General features: G+C 43.4%; 1 protein-coding gene across 2 annotated transcripts in view; it reads right to left on the bottom strand.

Annotated features, from left to right (window-relative positions):
• The window catches only part of SYT4 (synaptotagmin 4), a 36,202-nt gene extending 15,712 nt beyond the window's left edge, over positions 1–20,490 (bottom strand). The window contains exons 1-3 of one of the 2 annotated variants that reach the window (XM_083155361.1): positions 19,781–20,490; positions 16,059–16,870; positions 15,263–15,383 (exon numbers count right to left, since the gene is read on the bottom strand). In XM_083155361.1, coding sequence (XP_083011487.1) covers positions 15,263–15,383; positions 16,059–16,870; positions 19,781–19,820 — 973 coding nt within the window. In that variant the 5' untranslated portion in view covers positions 19,821–20,490. The remainder of the gene's footprint in view (positions 1–15,262; positions 15,384–16,058; positions 16,871–19,780) is intronic. The other variant, XM_083155362.1, reaches the window with a different exon arrangement.
• Between the last annotated feature and the right edge of the window lie 257 nt (positions 20,491–20,747).

The following is a 20,747-nucleotide window of genomic DNA, read 5'->3' as shown; positions in this document are numbered from 1 at the left end:
GTATGAAAGCGGCAGTGTGTGTAGATTGTATGACAGCGGCAGTGTGTGTAGTATGTATGACAGCTGCAGTGTGTGTAGTATGTATGTATGTATGTATGTATGTATGTATGTATGTATGACAGCCTCAGTGTGTGTAGTATGTATGTATGACAGCGGCAGTGTGTGTAGTATGTATGTATGACAGCGGCAGTGTGTGTAGTATGTATGACAGCGGCAGTGTGTGTAGTATGTATGTATGACAGCGGCAGTGTGTGTAGTATGTATGTATGTATGACAGTGGCAGTGTGTGTAGTATGCATGTATGACAGCGGCAGTGTGTGTAGTATGCATGTATGACAGCGGCAGTGTGTGTAGTATGTATGTATGTATGACAGTGGCAGTGTGTGTAGGATGTATGACAGCGGCAGTGTGTGTAGTATGTATGTATGTATGACAGCGGCAGTGTGTGTGTAGTATGTATGTATGACAGTGGCAGTGTGTGTAGTATGTATGTATGTATGACAGCGGCAGTGTGTGTAGTATGTATGTATGACAGTGGCAGTGTGTGTAGTATGTATGACAGTGGCAGTGTGTGTAGTATGTATGTATGACAGCGGCAGTGTGTGTAGTATGTATGTATGAAAGCGGCAGTGTGTGTAGTATGTATAAATGACAGCGGCAGTGTGTATAGTATGTATGAATGAGAGTGGCAGTGTGTGTAGTATGTATGAAAGTGGCAGTTTGTGTAGTATGTATGTATGACGGCAACAGTGTGTGTAGTATGTATGTATGAGAGTGGCAGTGTGTGTAGTATGTATGTATGACGTCGACAGTGTGTATAGTATGTATGAATGAGAGAGGCAGTGTGTGTGGTATGTATGAGAGCATCAGTGTGTGTGCTATGTATGAGAGCGGCAGTGTGTGTGGTATGTATGACAGTGGCAGTGTGTGTGGTATGTATGACAGCGGCAGTTTGTGTGGTATGTATGACAGCGGCAGTGTGTGTGGTATGTATGACAGCGGCAGAGTGTGTAGTATGTATGCATGACAGTGCCAGTGTGTAGTATGTATGACAGCGGCAGTGTGTAGTATGTATGACAGCAGCAGTGTGTAGTATGTATGACAGCGGCAGTGTGTGTAGTATTTATGACAGCGGCAGTTTGTGTAGTATGTATGTATGACAGCGGCAGTGTGTGTAGTATGTATGTATGACAGCGGCAGTGTGTGTAGTATGTATGTATGACAGCGGCAGTGTGTGTAGTATGTATGTATGTATGACAGCGGCAGTGTGTGTAGTATGTATGTATGACAGCGGCAGTGTGTGTAGTATGTATGCATGACAGCGGTAGTGTGTGTAGTATGTATGAATGACAGCTGCAGTGTGTGTAGTGTGTAGTATGTATGTATGACAGCGGCAGTGTGTGTAGTATGTATGACAGCGGTAGTGTGTGTAGTATGTATGTATGACAGCGGCAGTGTGTGTAGTATGTATGTATGACAGCAGCAGTGTGTGTAGTATGTATGTATGACAGCGGCAGTGTGTGTAGTATGTATGTATGACAGCGGCAGTGTGTGTAGTATGTATGCATGACAGCGGTAGTGTGTGTAGTATGTATGAATGACAGCGGCAGTGTGTGTAGTGTGTAGTATGTATGTATGACAGCGGCAGTGTGTGTAGTATGTATGTATGACAGCGGCAGTGTGTGTAGTATGTATGTATGACAGCGGCAGTGTGTGTAGTATGTATGTATGACAGCGGCAGTGTGCGTAGTATGTATGCATGACAGCGGTAGTGTGTGTAGTATGTATGAATGACAGCGGCAGTGTGTGTAGTATGTATGTATGACAGCGGCAGTGTGCGTAGTATGTATGCATGACAGCGGTAGTGTGTGTAGTATGTATGAATGACAGCGGCAGTGTGTGTAGTATGTATGTATGACAGCGGCAGTGTGTGTAGTATGTATGCATGACAGCGGTAGTGTGTGTAGTATGTATGAATGACAGCGGCAGTGTGTGTAGTATGTATGTATGACAGCGGCAGTGTGTGTAGTATGTATGCATGACAGCGGTAGTGTGTGTAGTATGTATGAATGACAGCGGCAGTGTGTGTAGTGTGTAGTATGTATGTATGACAGCGGCAGTGTGTGTAGTATGTATGACAGCGGCAGTGTGTGTAGTATGTATGACAGCTGCAGTGTGTGTAGTATGTATGTATGACAGCGGCAGTATGTGTAGTATGTATGTATGTAGGTATGTATGACAGCCTCAGTGTGTGTAGTATGTATGTATGACAGCGGCAGTGTGTGTAGTATGTATGTATGACAGCGGCAGTGTGTGTAGTATGTATGTATGACAGCGGCAGTGTGTGTAGTATGTATGTATGACAGCGGCAGTGTGTGTAGTATGTATGTATGTATGTATGTATGACAGCGGCAGTGTGTGTAGTATGCATGTATGACAGCGGCAGTGTGTGTAGTATGCATGTATGACAGCGGCAGTGTGTGTAGTATGTATGTATGTATGACAGTGGCAGTGTGTGTAGTATGTATGACAGCGGCAGTGTGTGTAGTATGTATGTATGATAGCGGCAGTGTGTGTAGTATGTATGTATGACAGTGGCAGTGTGTGTAGTATGTATGTATGACAGCGGCAGTGTGTGTAGTATGTATGTATGACAGTGGCAGTGTGTGTAGTATGTATGTTCGACAGCGGCAGTGTGTGTAGTATGTATGTATGACAGCGGCAGTGTGTGTAGTATGTATGACAGCGGCAGTGCGTGTAGTATGTATGTATGACAGCGGCAGTGTGTGTAGTATGTATGACAGCGGCAGTGTGTGTAGTATGTATGACAGAGGCAGTGTGTGTAGTATGTATGTATGACAGCGGCAGTGTGTGTAGTATGTATGACAGCGGCAGTGTGTAGTATGTATGTATGTATGACAGCGGCAGTGTGTGTAGTATGTATGACAGCGGCAGTGTGTGTAGTATGTATGTATGACAGCGGCAGTGTGTAGTATGTATGTATGACAGCGGCAGTGTGTGTAGTATTTATGACAGCGGCAGTGTGTGTAGTATGTATGACAGTGGCAGTGTGTGTAGTATGTATGAAAGCGGCAGTGTGTGTAGTATGTATGACAGCGGCAGTGTGTGTAGTATGTATGACAGCTGCAGTGTGTGTAGTATGTATGTATGTATGTATGTATGTATGTATGACAGCCTCAGTGTGTGTAGTATGTATGTATGACAGCGGCAGTGTGTGTAGTATGTATGTATGACAGCGGCAGTGTGTGTAGTATGTATGACAGCGGCAGTGTGTGTAGTATGTATGTATGACAGCGGCAGTGTGTGTAGTATGTATGTATGTATGTATGACAGTGGCAGTGTGTGTAGTATGCATGTATGACAGCGGCAGTGTGTGTAGTATGCATGTATGACAGCGGCAGTGTGTGTAGTATGTATGTATGTATGACAGTGGCAGTGTGTGTAGGATGTATGACAGCGGCAGTGTGTGTAGTATGTATGTATGTATGACAGCGGCAGTGTGTGTGTAGTATGTATGTATGACAGTGGCAGTGTGTGTAGTATGTATGTATGTATGACAGCGGCAGTGTGTGTAGTATGTATGTATGACAGTGGCAGTGTGTGTAGTATGTATGACAGTGGCAGTGTGTGTAGTATGTATGTATGACAGCGGCAGTGTGTGTAGTATGTATGTATGAAAGCGGCAGTGTGTGTAGTATGTATAAATGACAGCGGCAATGTGTATAGTATGTATGAATGAGAGTGGCAGTGTGTGTAGTATGTATGAAAGTGGCAGTTTGTGTAGTATGTATGTATGACGGCAACAGTGTGTGTAGTATGTATGTATGAGAGTGGCAGTGTGTGTAGTATGTATGTATGACGTCGACAGTGTGTATAGTATGTATGAATGAGAGAGGCAGTGTGTGTGGTATGTATGAGAGCATCAGTGTGTGTGCTATGTATGAGAGCGGCAGTGTGTGTGGTATGTATGACAGTGGCAGTGTGTGTGGTATGTATGACAGCGGCAGTTTGTGTGGTATGTATGACAGCGGCAGTGTGTGTGGTATGTATGACAGCGGCAGAGTGTGTAGTATGTATGCATGACAGTGCCAGTGTGTAGTATGTATGACAGCGGCAGTGTGTAGTATGTATGACAGCAGCAGTGTGTAGTATGTATGACAGCGGCAGTGTGTGTAGTATTTATGACAGCGGCAGTTTGTGTAGTATGTATGTATGACAGCGGCAGTGTGTGTAGTATGTATGTATGACAGCGGCAGTGTGTGTAGTATGTATGTATGACAGCGGCAGTGTGTGTAGTATGTATGTATGTATGACAGCGGCAGTGTGTGTAGTATGTATGTATGACAGCGGCAGTGTGTGTAGTATGTATGCATGACAGCGGTAGTGTGTGTAGTATGTATGAATGACAGCTGCAGTGTGTGTAGTGTGTAGTATGTATGTATGACAGCGGCAGTGTGTGTAGTATGTATGACAGCGGTAGTGTGTGTAGTATGTATGTATGACAGCGGCAGTGTGTGTAGTATGTATGTATGACAGCAGCAGTGTGTGTAGTATGTATGTATGACAGCGGCAGTGTGTGTAGTATGTATGTATGACAGCGGCAGTGTGTGTAGTATGTATGCATGACAGCGGTAGTGTGTGTAGTATGTATGAATGACAGCGGCAGTGTGTGTAGTGTGTAGTATGTATGTATGACAGCGGCAGTGTGTGTAGTATGTATGTATGACAGCGGCAGTGTGTGTAGTATGTATGTATGACAGCGGCAGTGTGTGTAGTATGTATGTATGACAGCGGCAGTGTGCGTAGTATGTATGCATGACAGCGGTAGTGTGTGTAGTATGTATGAATGACAGCGGCAGTGTGTGTAGTATGTATGTATGACAGCGGCAGTGTGCGTAGTATGTATGCATGACAGCGGTAGTGTGTGTAGTATGTATGAATGACAGCGGCAGTGTGTGTAGTATGTATGTATGACAGCGGCAGTGTGTGTAGTATGTATGCATGACAGCGGTAGTGTGTGTAGTATGTATGAATGACAGCGGCAGTGTGTGTAGTATGTATGTATGACAGCGGCAGTGTGTGTAGTATGTATGCATGACAGCGGTAGTGTGTGTAGTATGTATGAATGACAGCGGCAGTGTGTGTAGTGTGTAGTATGTATGTATGACAGCGGCAGTGTGTGTAGTATGTATGACAGCGGCAGTGTGTGTAGTATGTATGTATGACAGCGGCAGTGTGTGTAGTATGTATGACAGTGGCAGTGTGTAGTATGTATGTATGACAGCGGCAGTGTGTGTAGTATGTATGACAGCGGCAGTGTGTGTAGTATGTATGTATGACAGCGGCAGTGTGTGTAGTATGTATGACAGTGGCAGTGTGTAGTATGTATGTATGACAGCGGCAGTGTGTGTAGTATGTATGACAGTGGCAGTGTGTGTAGTATGTATGACAGCGGCAGTGTGTGTAGTATGTATGACAGCGGCAGTGTGTGTAGTATGTATGACAGCGGCAGTGTGTTTAGTATTTATGGTAGGAGATGCTGCTATCTGAATCCTGGGGGAGAGGGGATGTAAAATGGAGGTAGATTCTACCTCCATTTTACATTTTAATTTGTTTGCTCTGCATCACATGAAAACATTCCAAAGTGCACTAGTGGAGGGGGCCTTTAAACTTGTAGAGACCTCCTCCATAATGCCATAATGTGAATTTTTGCTCAATCTGGATGCCATAACGTGAATCTTGACTCATTCCATGTGATTTTTTACTTATTCTATGTGAATTTTGGCTCCTGTCATGTGTCCCCCTATTCCTTTGCTCCTGTCACATCTCCCCCTATTCCTTTGCTCCTCTCATGTCTCCCCCTGCTCCTCCTCTCACATCTCCACTGTTCCTCTCTTCCTCTCACCTCTCCCCCTTTTTCTCTCCTCCTCACATGTCTTCCCCTGTTTCTCTCCTCCTCACATGTCTCCCCCCCTGTATCTCTCCTCCTCTCAGGTCTCCCCCTGTTCCTCTCCTCCTCTCACGTCACCCCCTGTTCCTCTCCTCCTCTCACGTCTCCCCCTTTTTCTCTGCTCCTCACATGTCTCCCCCTGTTTCTCTCCTCCTCACATGTCTTCCCCTGATTCTCTCCTCCTCACATGTCTCCCCCTGTTCCTCTCGTCCTCTCACGTCTCCCACTTAGGGTTACCACCTTTTTGTTGAGAGATTCCCGGACAGTGGCCCGCCCCTTGACACACCCACAGCCCGCCCCTTGACCCGCCCTAGCCCCGCCCCTTGACCCACCTTATCACATTTTTTTTTTTTTACCTTTGCTCCAATTCTATTCTTGATTTTGCACACCGTCATGCCACTTTCACATTATGCCACACACAGTAATGCCTATTACACGATATGCAACACACCAACGCTGCCCATTACACATTTTGCCACACATTGCGATGCCCATTACACGTTATGCCACACACCATGATGCCCATTACATGTTACGCCACACATGCCCATTATACATTATGCCAGGGCTTGGCAATTTTTTTTAAAATGTAGGAACCGGGATGAAAGTGTGGGAGCCAGACAAACTAAAAACAGGGATAGTGCGCGCCAAAAATTTACACCATAATGCCTATTACACACATTACACATGATGCCACAGGCCATAATGCCCATTACACATTATACCAAACACTGTAATGCCCATTACACGTTATACCAAACACCGTACTGCCCATTATATATATATAATACTACATGCCGTAATACGTATTACATATAAGTGCTGATTACCTACATGCTCGTTGCTACGGTTTTCACTTTTGATGCTAAGGGTTTCAATATTCCATGCTCTCTGCCAGAGGTTACATGATCGGAAAGGGGTTGCATGCTCTATGCCAGGGGTTATATGTTGTCTGCCAGGGGATATGGGTTATATGCTGTCTGCCAGTGGTTATATGCTCTATGCCAGGGATTATATGCCCTATGCCAGGGGTTATAGTCCCTATGCCAGGGGTCATTGGACGCTGCTGATACCTTGTGGCGCCATATAAATAAAGGAGAATAACTGCGCAAACAAACCAGCCATATAAAATCGTCTGTACATAATGGAATATTTGCTGCCAATGTATAAGGGAACCCTGCATGTACCTTCACCCTGTCATTACCTAGTAGTGCTTTATATGCCAACCCCCTGCCGGGCACACAGACCCCTAGGCACAATATTTTTGGGCGCCGCCCCCCCCTCCCCTCCCTCCTATTAGGCACTTAGAAAATTCCCTGAAATTGTCCCGTGTACCCATTAGCTATTCAGAGGGTGTGACGGTCAGGGATGAGTTGAATAACAAAGATAAGGTTGTCTGAGGGAGCGACGATCAGAGATGAGGTGAAAAGGGAAGATAAATTGTCTGAGGGAGCGACAGTCAGGGATAAGATGAATAGGGAAGATAAGGTCAGAAGGAGCTACGGTCAGAAATGCGATAGAATGGGGAGGAAATAGGGAAGTTTAGGTTGTTTTAGGGATCGGTGGTCAGGAATGAGGTAAAAAGAAAAGATAAAGTTGTCCAAGGAAGTGACAGTCAGGGATAGAATGATAAGGGAATAGACAGTTGAGGGCAGTCACTATGGCAGGCAGATCTCCTACTGTGGGATTACTGTACATACCCCTATTGTGCACCTTCAGTTAGACAGCCCTCTATCCCCTCTAATCAGCATGTCTCCCTCTCCTCCCGCCTGCACCGCGCACCCCCTCCTTTATTCACTCTCTCCAGCCAGTTCACACAGACCCCCACGTAGGTGCTTTCAAAACTCCTCACCTCACGCCTGGATTACAGCGATGCCGGCGCCGTGCAGCCAGTCAGTCACCTGCTGGGATACATCGCGGAGCTCACTCAGCATGTCTCCTGCTGCTGAATCAGAAGCCCGCCCCGGCTCTGAGTGTGCGCGCAGTAATTACTCTGTGCAGTGTGCACCCATCCTGTTCTTTCCCTCACAGGACACCGTATCACTCAGGCAGGTGCTGCTGCTGCTGTCTGGTCTGCGACAGGACAGAGCCTCTGTGTATTGGTGCTCACCCACCCGCCGCTGTCAATGTTAACTTAAATGTGCGCTTAGTGCACGCCGCAGGACAAAGGAGCATCAGCCAAGGTGGGCCGGCTGAGGCGCTCCGCCTCCAAATACACTTTATCCATGAAGCTGCCGATTCCCGGACATTGTATAGTCCGGGAACACCACCCCTCCGGACTCCGGACACTGGTCCTCATTACCGGACTGTCCGGAGTAATCCCGGACGGGTGGTAACCCTACTCCCACTGCTCTTCCTCTCACTTTCACATTTCTCCCTGTTTCTTCACCTTTCACCTCTCCCCCAGTTCAGTCCTGGAGTGTGTGGTACAAGGCGGCAGGGGGCTCTTGCTTTTGATAAGGGGTTCCCCTGCCTTCTCCTCATTAAACGACTCCACCTCTTTCATTGACTCCACCCCTTTTGTAGGGCTGCTTTTAGAAATTTCCTGGGCTGGTTTTTCATCCCAATCCTCCCCTGGTCATCCTGCAGGCTGCCAAGATCTCCCAGTGCTGCTATCAAGGAGGTGCATGTGTCCCTTGGCACTGCCCTGCAACACTAGGATCCAGCACCTGCTGATCCCTGTCAGCAATGACAATGCGGACAGATCAGGCGCGAAGCGGGCAGTGAGTACAAATATATGATTCCCTGCTCTAGAAAGTAAGCCACTGCTCTCCCCACTATCTTGTTCCTGACCTCACTGATGTCCCCTCATCCTGGTCTTGTCATATCACTGCTGTCCTTCTTGTCATGTCTCTGTCCTCATTGGGCACCTCTGCCCTATCCTCACTGTCATGTCCCTGTCCCCTCTATTCTGTTGCTGCCATTCCTCTCTCCTGTCTCTATCTTCTATGTCCCTATCTGGCACTGTGGGCATATCTGGTACTCTCTGGCACTGTGGGGGCATATAGCTGGCACTGTGGGGGCATATGGCTGGCACTGTGTAGGCATATCTGGCACTGTGTAGGCATATCTGGCACTGTGGAGCATACCTGCCACTGGGGGCATATCTGGCATTGTGTGGGCATGTGTGGCACTGGGGGGCATATGTCTGGCACTGGGGGGGCATATCTGGCATTGTGTGGGCATGTGTGGCACTGGGGGGCATATGTCTGGCACTGGGGGGGCATATCTGGCACTGTGGGGGCATTAAGGCACTGTGGGGGCATATGTGTGGCACTGTGGGGGCATATATGTGTGTGGCACTGTGGGGGTAAATGATATCTGGCACTGTGGGGGAACAAGCCCAAACATAAATGTTTTGTCATGTAGCCACCCCCCTAGTGTCATATGACCACGCCCCTAACCACGCATATTTTTCGTGGCTCGCGGCACAGTACCAGTAAGACATTTTTTCTACTTGCACCACTGCGCATTTGTAATGACCGGGTCCCACTTATTACATATGCACTCATTACATATGCACATATTTAATGAGAGACTCATTCATATGCACATATGTAATGAGCTGGACCCGCTCATTAAATATGCACATAGGTAATGAGCGCGTCCCGCTCATTAAATATGCACTGCACTGTCTAGCTAGTGTCTGTCCTGTTCTCCACCCTGCTTTCACAATGCAAACCTGCTTGAGACCCGGTATTTATGTGTGGTGTGAAAGGGGTTTAAAACGGTAATATACCGGCTTTCACCTGCAATGTGAAAGGGGTTAAGTGGCTCAGACCCGTTTTAAATATTGTTTCAAAATACCGGGTCTTAAACGTTTAGGCAATGTGAAAGCAGTATAAGATGGGAGTTGTGTTGACAATGGTATGTTGCGCCAGAAATCAACCAGATTCTACTTCTTATTATTTATCACCTTCTAGAAGGTAAAATAATCTTATTGGTTGTTATAGGAAACATCCCATCATCAAAATAACTCCTGTCTAATGCTGGATGGGAGAAAATGCAATATTTACCTCAGAAATTTGTCCCGAAAATCTGGAAAAGGACAAAAACTGTCGCTCAGATGCGGTACAGTAGTTGAACCTGTTTGATTTTGAATGTTTTTGTCCATTTTCCTGGGTTTGTGAGCATATTTCTGATTGTCCTTTCCTCCCATCCAGTACCATATTTTTATTCCATTCAAGCAACTAGTTGGATGGTTGGACGAAAGTTGGTCTGATGTGTGACCAGCAGTAGTAAATATATCCCTAAATGTCTTATAATTAAAATATACAAAATAATATCTTCATCTATGAAATTGTTTATAAAAAAAAAAAAAAAAACATTCCAAGCTATCAATTACATCAATGTTTTGGAGCCCATGTTCCATTAATTGTGACCACTACATATGAAATCCTTCGCTACTATTTAGAAAAATCAATGTATTGCATGTTATTATGTACAAATTATATATTTTTCAATTAATGACAAATTTGTGAAATATCACATCGTTTCCATATTTACTTGTTTTAGCCTATATGTATTTTATTGGCTATTTTGTGTGTGTTTTTGTCCCTAGTGTATTACTCAGATCATTGGTCAAAATGTAAGGGCTATTTCGCACACTCTGGCTCCTGCCGGACGGTGAAATCCCGCACGGCCAGGAAGCCGTACCGTGCACAGTAGTTGTGAATGGACACTATTGTGTCCATTCACACAGGACGGCCATGGCCCGGCTGTCCGGTTGCAGCCGGATCCCGCCACTGGAAGGGGACGGCTGCCGGGCTGTGGCCATCCCCTCCATTCTAAACTGATGTGTGCAGCACGGCTTCCTGGCTGTGCGGGCTTTCGCCGCCCGGCAGGAGCTGGAATATGTGAAATAGCCCTTAGAAAAATAAAATTGAAACTCAGTTCTGGTTGAATCATACATATCCCTACTAGTAAACTTGTCTGCTACCTTGTGATTGTCGCTTTGCTTTGGAGGAGGTGCACAGGAGGGGCACAGGTGGTGCACAGGAGGGACACAGGTGGTGCACAGGATTTTTCATGAGTCTGGGTGGATTAAGTTATTTGCTTGGCCATCAATTGACTGCAATGTACTCTAATGACTGTAGTTTTTAAGTCTATTCAAGAGCTGTAGAGGATCTGTTTCCATTTGACAAAATAGTTTTTGTGGCACTGCCAGAGACGTTCCTTATTTTATTGTGGCATACAGTACGTTTATAAATGGAATAAAAATTGATCTTGAGGTAATAGCGCCAATTCTAATCCATTTGGTCCATGGTGTGTTCAGACAGGGGACTGGTGGTTCTGTCCTGCGCATGTGCATATTCTCATATGCACATGTGCGGGGCTTCTGTGTGGGTGCTCCCATAGGAAGGGGTGGGGCAGGGGTGGACAGGGGCAGTGGCAGGCCATGGTAATGCCCAGTGCTTCATGGCCATCCCCATGAAAATGCTGGGCACTGAATGGAGATGCGGGCAGGACGCAGTGTGCAGTGGGTGGGCGGCTGACGGCATGGTTGCTAGGGGATATGGCGGGGTGTGTGTGTGTGTTGGCAAGGAGGCGGGGCGGGCACTCCAGGACTCGGTAAGCTGCAAGCTTTGCAGTTTACTGAGTCAACCAGAATCAGGCATGTAGACCAGGCATGGCCAAACTACGGCCCTCCAGCTGTTGGGGAACTACAGATGGAGAAGCTCTCAACGTAGCTACTTCTGGCGATAGAATCGGTAATCGCCGCTGTGCTCCATCCGACAGAAGAGGGCGTGTGTGCACGAGATGTTCGGATGCCCCACTCTGTCGGAGCCCACCACCACCCTCCACCGGCTCCCCGTTGCTCCCCCATAGCCCCCTCTCACCCTACCCGTCTCCCTGAAGCTGAGACAGGCAGGGAAACCGCTCCCCGACGCCGTGCTGACTGGGACACGTCAGCATGTGATCATCAGCATCAGATTTAGCTCCTGTCCGCCAGCCTGTGCCAACTCAGGAGATCTGCAGATTCTTTAGGCTGGCTGACATGCGCTCAATGTGTACACATCCCAGCATGCCGTGCCATAGTTTTAGCATTCCCTAAAAGCAAAACTGTGGCAAGACATTATGGGTAGTTTCACAACAGCTGGAGAGCCGTAGTTTTGCCATGCCCGATGTAGACAGTTGTCATTGTGGGACTACTGTATATATTATGGTTTGTATGTATGAGATGTATCCATCATTGCTGTTGAGAGCATAGCCATTATTGCTGGAAATGCCCTGCTTAATGCATCCAGATGGTATCACCTGCTTGAGTTCCAGGTTTTGTTACTGCTGATGGAATAACATGGCCAGATTTCAAGATTTACAGATTTAAGGCTTTCTTGTTTAGCCATAAAAATGATTTGGGAGATTACGGTGTCAATGATTGACTTCAGAAATGTATTTATAATGTATTTGGCACCAGTTGAACATAATGTCATGATATAAGTAAGGTCCTGGGGTTATATTTTTTTTAAAAAAAGCTTATAAAACAGCCAATTGAAGGTGTTGTCCATAATAACCAATCAGATTTTGTCAATCAGTTTCTACAATGCCATAGAAAAATTATATTTAGGCTTTGGTTGCGACCACACCACCACTTTTTAAGAAATGTTTGTATCTCTTTACCATGATCTCTCAACTGCTTTCCCTAGCCACTAGGGGGCGCAATGCATGGTCATTCATGGTGGAGAGGCTCATTATGAAAAGGTTTTGAATACAGTGTCAATAATGAGCACTGAGCAGCAAATCCTGCTGTAATGAGTCATTACTATAGTGTGTATCCCCGACTCAGCTTCTAGCTGCTCATCTGAAATGATTTAACTAGGTCACAAATCACATTTAGATAACTAAACATCTCTGCATTGCCATGGTTATCAGATAAGCCTTTTAGAACACACACGATAGATAGATAGATTATATATATCATGCAGCAATATTTCCTAAATACAACATTCAGCTGTCCATCACCATCTCACTATGGGAACATATGAACATATCCCATTGATACCCACAGGGCCTTTCTCCAATAACACCAGAACATATATAGTAACAAGCACAGCTCTCCCTTTCCTTTCATCTCACCAACTGTATCCTTCTTGCATTATCAGCCTTCCTTGAAAATAGATTTCTCACATGATACATTTTCTATAACTACAGTTGAATGAGAACAATGAAGCTGGCCATACAATGGACAATTTGCATGCAATTTGGACATTGTTTATGCGATTGCAGCAATCAATCGCATAAAAGTATCCAAATCTCATGTATTTAACATAGCAGCAACTCTGATGTGATGTGCGGTCGTAACGGAGCCCGCTAGTCGCGCCGGCTGCAATGGGGATTCCTTGGATTTAATCTGAGCCAGGTAGGTTATATGTGATATATTGTATGTGAAAGGACAGCAGCTTTTGAAAGGCATGTACTGTACATTCTTACATAGACATTTCCTTTGTGAATGGGAGCTGCAAGAGGCCTCAATCCAACACATACATTTAAATTTAACACCTACAGTAAGAAGCCACCTATTAGCCAGAGGCAGAATTGAAGGGATCTACTGCACCACCCAGTGTCCACATATGGTATTGTTTCGGTGTTACTGACACGTTGCATGAGACATGAAAATCATGCGCTCACCATATTTAGTTTCTCGTAAGTTCATGCAGAGATTTGTTTTATCATGAACTGGTGTGAATTATCTAATCAATGGACAAATGTGCATTGGCTAAATAAAAGTATGGTTGTTTTACAGTCAGATACAATAATACAATAAATAACCTCCAAAATATGGCCTCTTTCTATATACATTTATATACAGGTAGAGCAGAATTCAGTGAATATCTCAATGGTCACAAACAAACACATACAACACAGCAAAGTGTCGATTCAAAGTATAGTGCTTTTGATCTGTCATACAGATGGAGCGCCTCTGATCCTTGGCCGGGGATCGCCAGCATGTCTCCGCTGGTGATCGCCGGCGCAGAGGTGCTCCATCTGACTGTGACGCACGTGCGTCTCACATGCACGCTCGTCCCAGTTTCCGGACGGCGCTGCTGCGGGTCCCTGCCTGTCTCCACTTCAGGGAGATGGGAAGGGATAGGGGGGACAGTGGGGTGTCGAGGGGCAGCGGGGGAGGCGGCAGAGATAGCTCCATAGCCACGGGGCACGCACTAGAGTCTCATGCACCTGCGCCCCTGGCGAGAGCCAGCCGCTGGCGGTGGCTGGCAATAGAATTGCCAGCCCCTGGAAGGAAGTGGCCAGCTCCATCTGTAATTACTGTAAAATAATCATTAACCAGTGAATTAGTCTACATCTTCAGAAACTATACCTTTGCAGTCCACGTTTTCAGGATATCCGTGCTTAGGCACAGTTGATGTAAACAGTAAACAACTTAAGTGTCTGTATACCCTCAAAACTGTGGCTACAAGGTGAGAGTTTAGGAAACTCTTTATAAGTCAATGAGTCGGAAAATTTAAAAAACAAACAAAGCTTTTTAAAATAAATTCGACCTAATACATAGCATTCATAAAAGTCCTAATATTAATACTAGTATTATCTAAAAGTGCATTATGAATATATACCATACTGTATATACTCGAGAATAAGCCTACTTTTTCAGAACAGTTTTTATGCTGAAAAAGCCCCCCTCGGCTTATACTCGAGTGAGGGTCCCACTTGGGTCAATAAGTTTTCCCAGTTTTTTTGTTGTAAAATTAGATGCCTAAGCTTACATTCGGGTCGACTTATACTCGAGTATATACGGTATATAAAAAACCACATCAAACTGTTTATTGGGGACACGGTCATATGGTCAACACAACTAAGGTTGACATACATCGGGTGGACCACTGAAGGTTGACATGCCTAAGGTCGATGGGGTCATAAGGGTCAACACATGCATTGGGTCGACATTGGGAATGTCAATAGTCAAAAGGTCGACATGGGGTTTTCACGTTTTTTTTTTTGCCGACATGCGCCGACGGGCGGTATTTTATGCCCTACCCTCCACTAGGGTGTGGAGGGAGAAAAGAATAAGGTGCCGAGCATGGCGAGTGCAGTGAGCCATGCGAGGGGACACAGTGCACCAATACAGTGTCCAAGTTTACTGTTTGGACATTTGGGACAAAAAAACCATGAAAAACACATGTTGACATTTTGACCGTTGACCTTATGACCCTGTATGTGCTGACTTATGACCCTGTCGACCTTAGTTTGGTCTTCCTAATGACATATACCCATTTATCGATTGACAAACATGGTTTCATCAATTCCCAAAAATGAAGAGAAATAAAGTTGTACCTGAGAATCCTGATACGTCAGCTTTCGGCAAATGACGAGCCTTCAGCACCACCACTGTTAAGGTGGTGGTGGTAGACTGGTAGCAGAGAGAGATCAGCAATTCCCCACGTCCTGACGACTTCTAGAAGGTAATAGAATACATTCCTTTAAAAACGCAATACCATCAAACTAACACTGCAGCGATATAATATAATGCATTATTGACCTGTAGGCCACAATATTCCAGATTAGTCTGAAATGTGTCTGGATAAACTCCCATATAATCCTAAATTATTAACATGTGTTCTCAATAGCAAATATAAATCCATCATTTGTGCTTTCATTCGACAACATGCGAACTTGGAATGCGTCTGTCATGCATCATGAAACAGCTGCACGTTTCAATGATAAATTAGCTAGCGTAGTGCGGACCATTAAAATTCAGCAGCACAATATGTCATTTTCTGTGATTAGGGATTGTGACAGCATTCGGTCAGCTAGCTTAACAGCAGATGTCCATGACTGAAGAAACATTTTTCACAATATGTTCATTCATCATGATCAATAAAGAGTTTTATTCAGAAAGATAACGGTATTAAGTTTGGTCTATATCATCAATAATGTAAATAATCTATTTCATCTGTAATTGTTGCTGAAGAATACAACATAAATATTTGATTGAATATATATTGTAGTTCCATTGTAAGTTAAGTCCATCAGTGTTTTTTCATGATGTGCATTTAAATATTTAAATGTTGCGACATGGATCAATAAACATTTTCTGTAACAATAGTAATGTAATAATTTAGTATATTACCCTGACATTCCTTTTATTGATCTCCCTGTTCATTAAGACTCTTCCATCAGACAACTCAATTCCAGAGAGAGGGAAGTAGACTTCTCCAATGACGTCATCTCTAGAGAACCTATCAAAACTCAGAATCATGAAGTGTAGGACTAAATCTTGCACTTGGCTGTACGGAATGCCATAAAAGGTGAAGGTTTCATCAAAAGCTGGGTCGAGGGTCTTTCGGAGTACTCTTGTTTTAACTTTGTGCTTTTTTTCTGGAAGAATGGTCATTTTAATGTAAGGATCAGAAGTCATGGATTGTTCGTCCATGGCTGGGAGAGACCTTGCCTCTTTGATGTTCACGACAAATGCCTTCTTCTCAAAGTTGTACTCTAATGAGAAGAAAAGTGTTCCAAGCTTATCTGGCTTATCCACAGATGACAGAGATGAGCTGGACTTGATGCTTTCAGGAGATACTGAATCTTTGTCTTTCTCTGGTAATTGAGGCTGGGAGAGATCATCAAGGTCTGGGGAGCTTCTGACTTTATTTGCTTTTGGAAAATTGCCATTCAAGTCTCTTTTCTCTAGATCAAGATGAAGAGATGTCTTTGATATGTGTGACTTGGGGGATAATTCTGTCTTTTCATCTGCTCCAAATTTCTTTTTGCTGTTTAGATTTTCAGGATAGATGTCAACACCTTTCAACACATGTACGAACTTATAAGGAGGAGTTTTGTTGGATTTCGTAGATTTACGCTGACAGCAGATCCAGGAGAAAAGTGACACTGTAAACACAAGGCCAAACGCACTTATGAGTCCAACCATTGTAGGGATTGCATCTAAAAATGATACATATAAAAATAATAAGTAAAATGCTAAAATTTAAAGCACAGGTAGCATACTCGAAGGAACGTATTTTTTTTATTGCAATCAAAATAGAGGATATGCTCCACCTGCTGTTGGTTCTTAGTATTGCAAATATGTTTTATGAAGATTAGTGTTTGGATTCTATTTTTCTGTACTTAAAAAAAAAGTGTCAATTTTGAAAATAAATGTAGAAATATAAATCAAACTTTTACAGTTAATACAAATCTAAGTTAAATTTCAATCTAAATGTAAGAAAAAGATTATTTATTTTGGTTAAAAAATACTTTTAAAAACAAATAAAATTGAAAACATAAGAGACACCATTAAGGGGACAGCTTTTAGTAGATTTGCATGCTGACTATTTTGCACTTCAGCGGAGTGTTATAAATTCAATGCTCAGAAGATATAGCACAAAGTAGAGAAGTGTTGCTCTCTCTGTGATCTGACTGCATAAATTAGCACATCCGGTATATGTACTCTATAAGGTTTATATTCTGATAAATTACCAGTTACCACATCTTCAATGACATCAAATATTATATTAAAATGTCCGTAATTTAGTTTGTATTGCATAATAGTGTGATTACAGGAATAAGTTTCTTACAATAAATAAGTAAAATAACATAAATAAGTAACTAACATAGAGTAACTAAACCATACCACATAATGAACGTTATTTTTTGAAAAGGGAACAATAAATCTTGATTTGGACACTATTTATGCCAACCTTGACACATAATACACCAATTGTATATACATAACAGTGTGTAGTATACTGCTATAAGTATAGAGCAGGGGTGTGGCGTTTGTCATAAATTGTTTCCTATTTTCTTCAAGATGTAACTTCTTATTCCTACTAAAATACTGCGTCCTGTGATATTTTTACTTTAACATTGCAGCTCTATAATGTTTCTTTTTAAACATATTGTATTCTCTGAGAGCCTTTTGTCCACTCCCTTGCTAAGAGCAGTTTCAGATACATTCAGTTCTGTGCTTGCGCTGCCCCCTCCTTGGACTGAAGACTCTCATGTAGATAGGAAGAACACATGCTCCAAGGGTGGGGTAGATGCGACCAGAGTTGGAGCTGTTTTGTTCATGCCCTTTGCTGATGGCTACTGCAGTTTCTGAGACTGGTCGTACTATGAGATTGTGTATTTTTAGATACACTTGTATCCGAACAGCCCCAATGCTCCATATGTAGAGATGACCAGTCATAAATAAGACTTTTAAAGCACAGTGACTGCTGAATATTTGAACATAGATAAAACCATGATAAAACAGCATTGAAGCTATGGAAGTTACCTCCCTATTCATATTAGCTCATCTTTTAACATCGTCATTTACATAACTCTGTCTAAATGTCAACTAAATACTTTTTTTCATTTGCAGTCTTAACCAAATACAACAAAGAAAGTGTAATTTAATCAAGTTATTAATATTATTATTATACATGTGTCCACTATTATTTGGTTTAAATATGTTTAAATATTGAGGACAAATCCGTTTCCATATCTGTAGTATTGTTTATTTATTTTCTTTTAAATACTCCAAGCACTCAAATAAGACTCTAACCAGATAATACTGTAAAGGTGTTATTGGGAAGAGACAAAGGTGCATATATATATATAAGAAGCGGATGTGTTGTACAGATGGAGTAGCCAGCAGGGTGTTGTTAAGTGATACGCAGCAGAATAGAGGTTGCAGTATATGACCGCTTATGCACATTTGACAAAATTACCATTTTGATATTTTTTCCCAGTGGATATTAATTGTTTTGCTCGAAGAACTAAATTCTGCTACTTCTGTTTTACATTGTGGTTGTTCCCTTTTCCCCAGGTGTCTTTATTTTATGGTTTAGTGGAAGTCTGTGAGATTAAGTTTTTCTTCTTCTGTTATGCATTGTATATTGTATTAGGAAATGTGCTTATAACTCAATATAAACCCATTTTATCCTCCCTCACTATGGCTTAAATTGCTGACATAATAATCCTTTGTACTGTTAATTAAGTTACTCGTGACCTGCTCCTTTCATCCCCGCCCCTTTTCTTCTCACCTTTTGATCAATTCCACACCCTAACAATTTACGTGGTGTGCTAAATGCAAGGCAGATATGTTTATAAACAGAATACAGAGATGTGCTGGTGCTGTAACAGTTAAATGTTGATACCATTATCAGAGCAATGCTCGCAGAGTGTACCTGAACATCAGCAGATGTGCACTACAGTATGTTCAGAAAAGCTATTTTTAGTTGTTGATACTTCATGACGTCATTTAGATGGGATGCATTAGCACTTTACATTTAGGTGGAATGAATCATGGTTACAAGGATAAAATGTGAGGCAGAACCACCCTCTAGAAACAGCAGCAATGCACAACCGACCTCTTATTCTCTTAGCAATAGGTCAAAGGGATACGTTGTAATATGTTGCAAAAAGCTGATTTGAAAACACATCGCACAAACTTTAATGCCTCTTTTTTATGTCGAAGAATGACTCAGTCATCTGATTGCCCCCACACCCCTCCAGCATCTCAGAGATGGCGTATATAGCAATAGTGACAAGAACGGACCTCCAGTACTTAAAACATACTCTGTACTAACTAGAACTATGTATATGGATACATATTATCTCCTATACATCTATTTACCATGAATAACCTCCCATGAAACCTCAACCACTCACTCTCTTACAGGAACTGACACATAAAGAACTGTAACATTTGTTTGAGAATATATATATATATATATATGTATATGTATATGTGTATATATATATATATATATATATATATATATATATATATATATATTCTACATGAATCTTCATAATGTATATGGCTTTGGGTGGTTTAGAGCCAGAACTTTAGGAAGAGAACTTGCTTACCATATGCCTCCTCGCCTTCTGTAGCTGTAATTGGAGCCATGTTGCTGGCTCCTCTGTCCAAGGAACTGAAATCTAGCCGGCTTCCTGTTCTCCTTGTTCCCTGTCCACGGTGCTGAAATCTGGTCTGTTCTCGGTACCTCTGTCCAAGGTTCTGAATTCCTGTTCTTGCTTTGCCTCTGTCCAAGGTGCTGAAACCTGGTCTGTTCTGTCTGTGCCTCTGTCCAATGTGCTGAAACCTGTTCGGGTCTCTGTATGCTTCTGTCCAAGGTGCTGAAACCTGGTGGGGTCTCTGTGTGCTTCTGTCCAAGGTCCTGAAACCTTGTCGGCTGTATGCCTCTGTCCAAGGTGCTGAAACGTTTTCTGTGCCTCTTTCCAAGGTTCTGAAATCTGGTCAGCTTGCTTTTCTCATCATATCCTCTGTCCAAGGTTCTGAAATCCTGCTGGCTTTGCGTTCTCCTTTCTACCTTTGACTAAGGTGCTCTGATCTTGCCTATTTCCTGATCTATATTACTGTGAGCAGCCCGAGAAAATGGCAGAGAAAGAGAGAAATAGAGAGAGAGAGAGAAAGAGAGAGAGAGAATGAATCTGTCGGCATCCAGCAGATCTCAGCATGAGGAGGGGCTGACTCTGTTCCCTGCGCTGACTGCAGCTCACCTCCTGCTCTGTGAGTCCTGCTCCAGCTGCAGACACGGCTGCTGGCCAAATTGACGCAATGCTGACGCTACAAGGCTGGAAACAGCACCTCCCCAGCCAGCATCTCCCGGGATTTACAGGATGCTCATCAATTATTTTAACAGCTAGAGATTATCTCACACTTCCTTGGCTGCAGACAGACATGGAAACAAATGGTTAAAAACGTGCTCAGTCTTTTTCAGACATAAAGAAAGACTCTTATGCAAGTACTTTCAGCAGTGTTTTCTGTTTACAAATGTTCTGGATAACATAATATCAAGTTTGTATATAAAAA

This window comes from Crinia signifera, chromosome 1 (assembly GCF_055691185.1).
Source record: "Crinia signifera chromosome 1, ASM5569118v1, whole genome shotgun sequence".
Lineage (NCBI taxonomy): Eukaryota > Metazoa > Chordata > Amphibia > Anura > Myobatrachidae > Crinia > Crinia signifera.
This window is presented reverse-complemented; position numbering and strand designations above follow the sequence as displayed.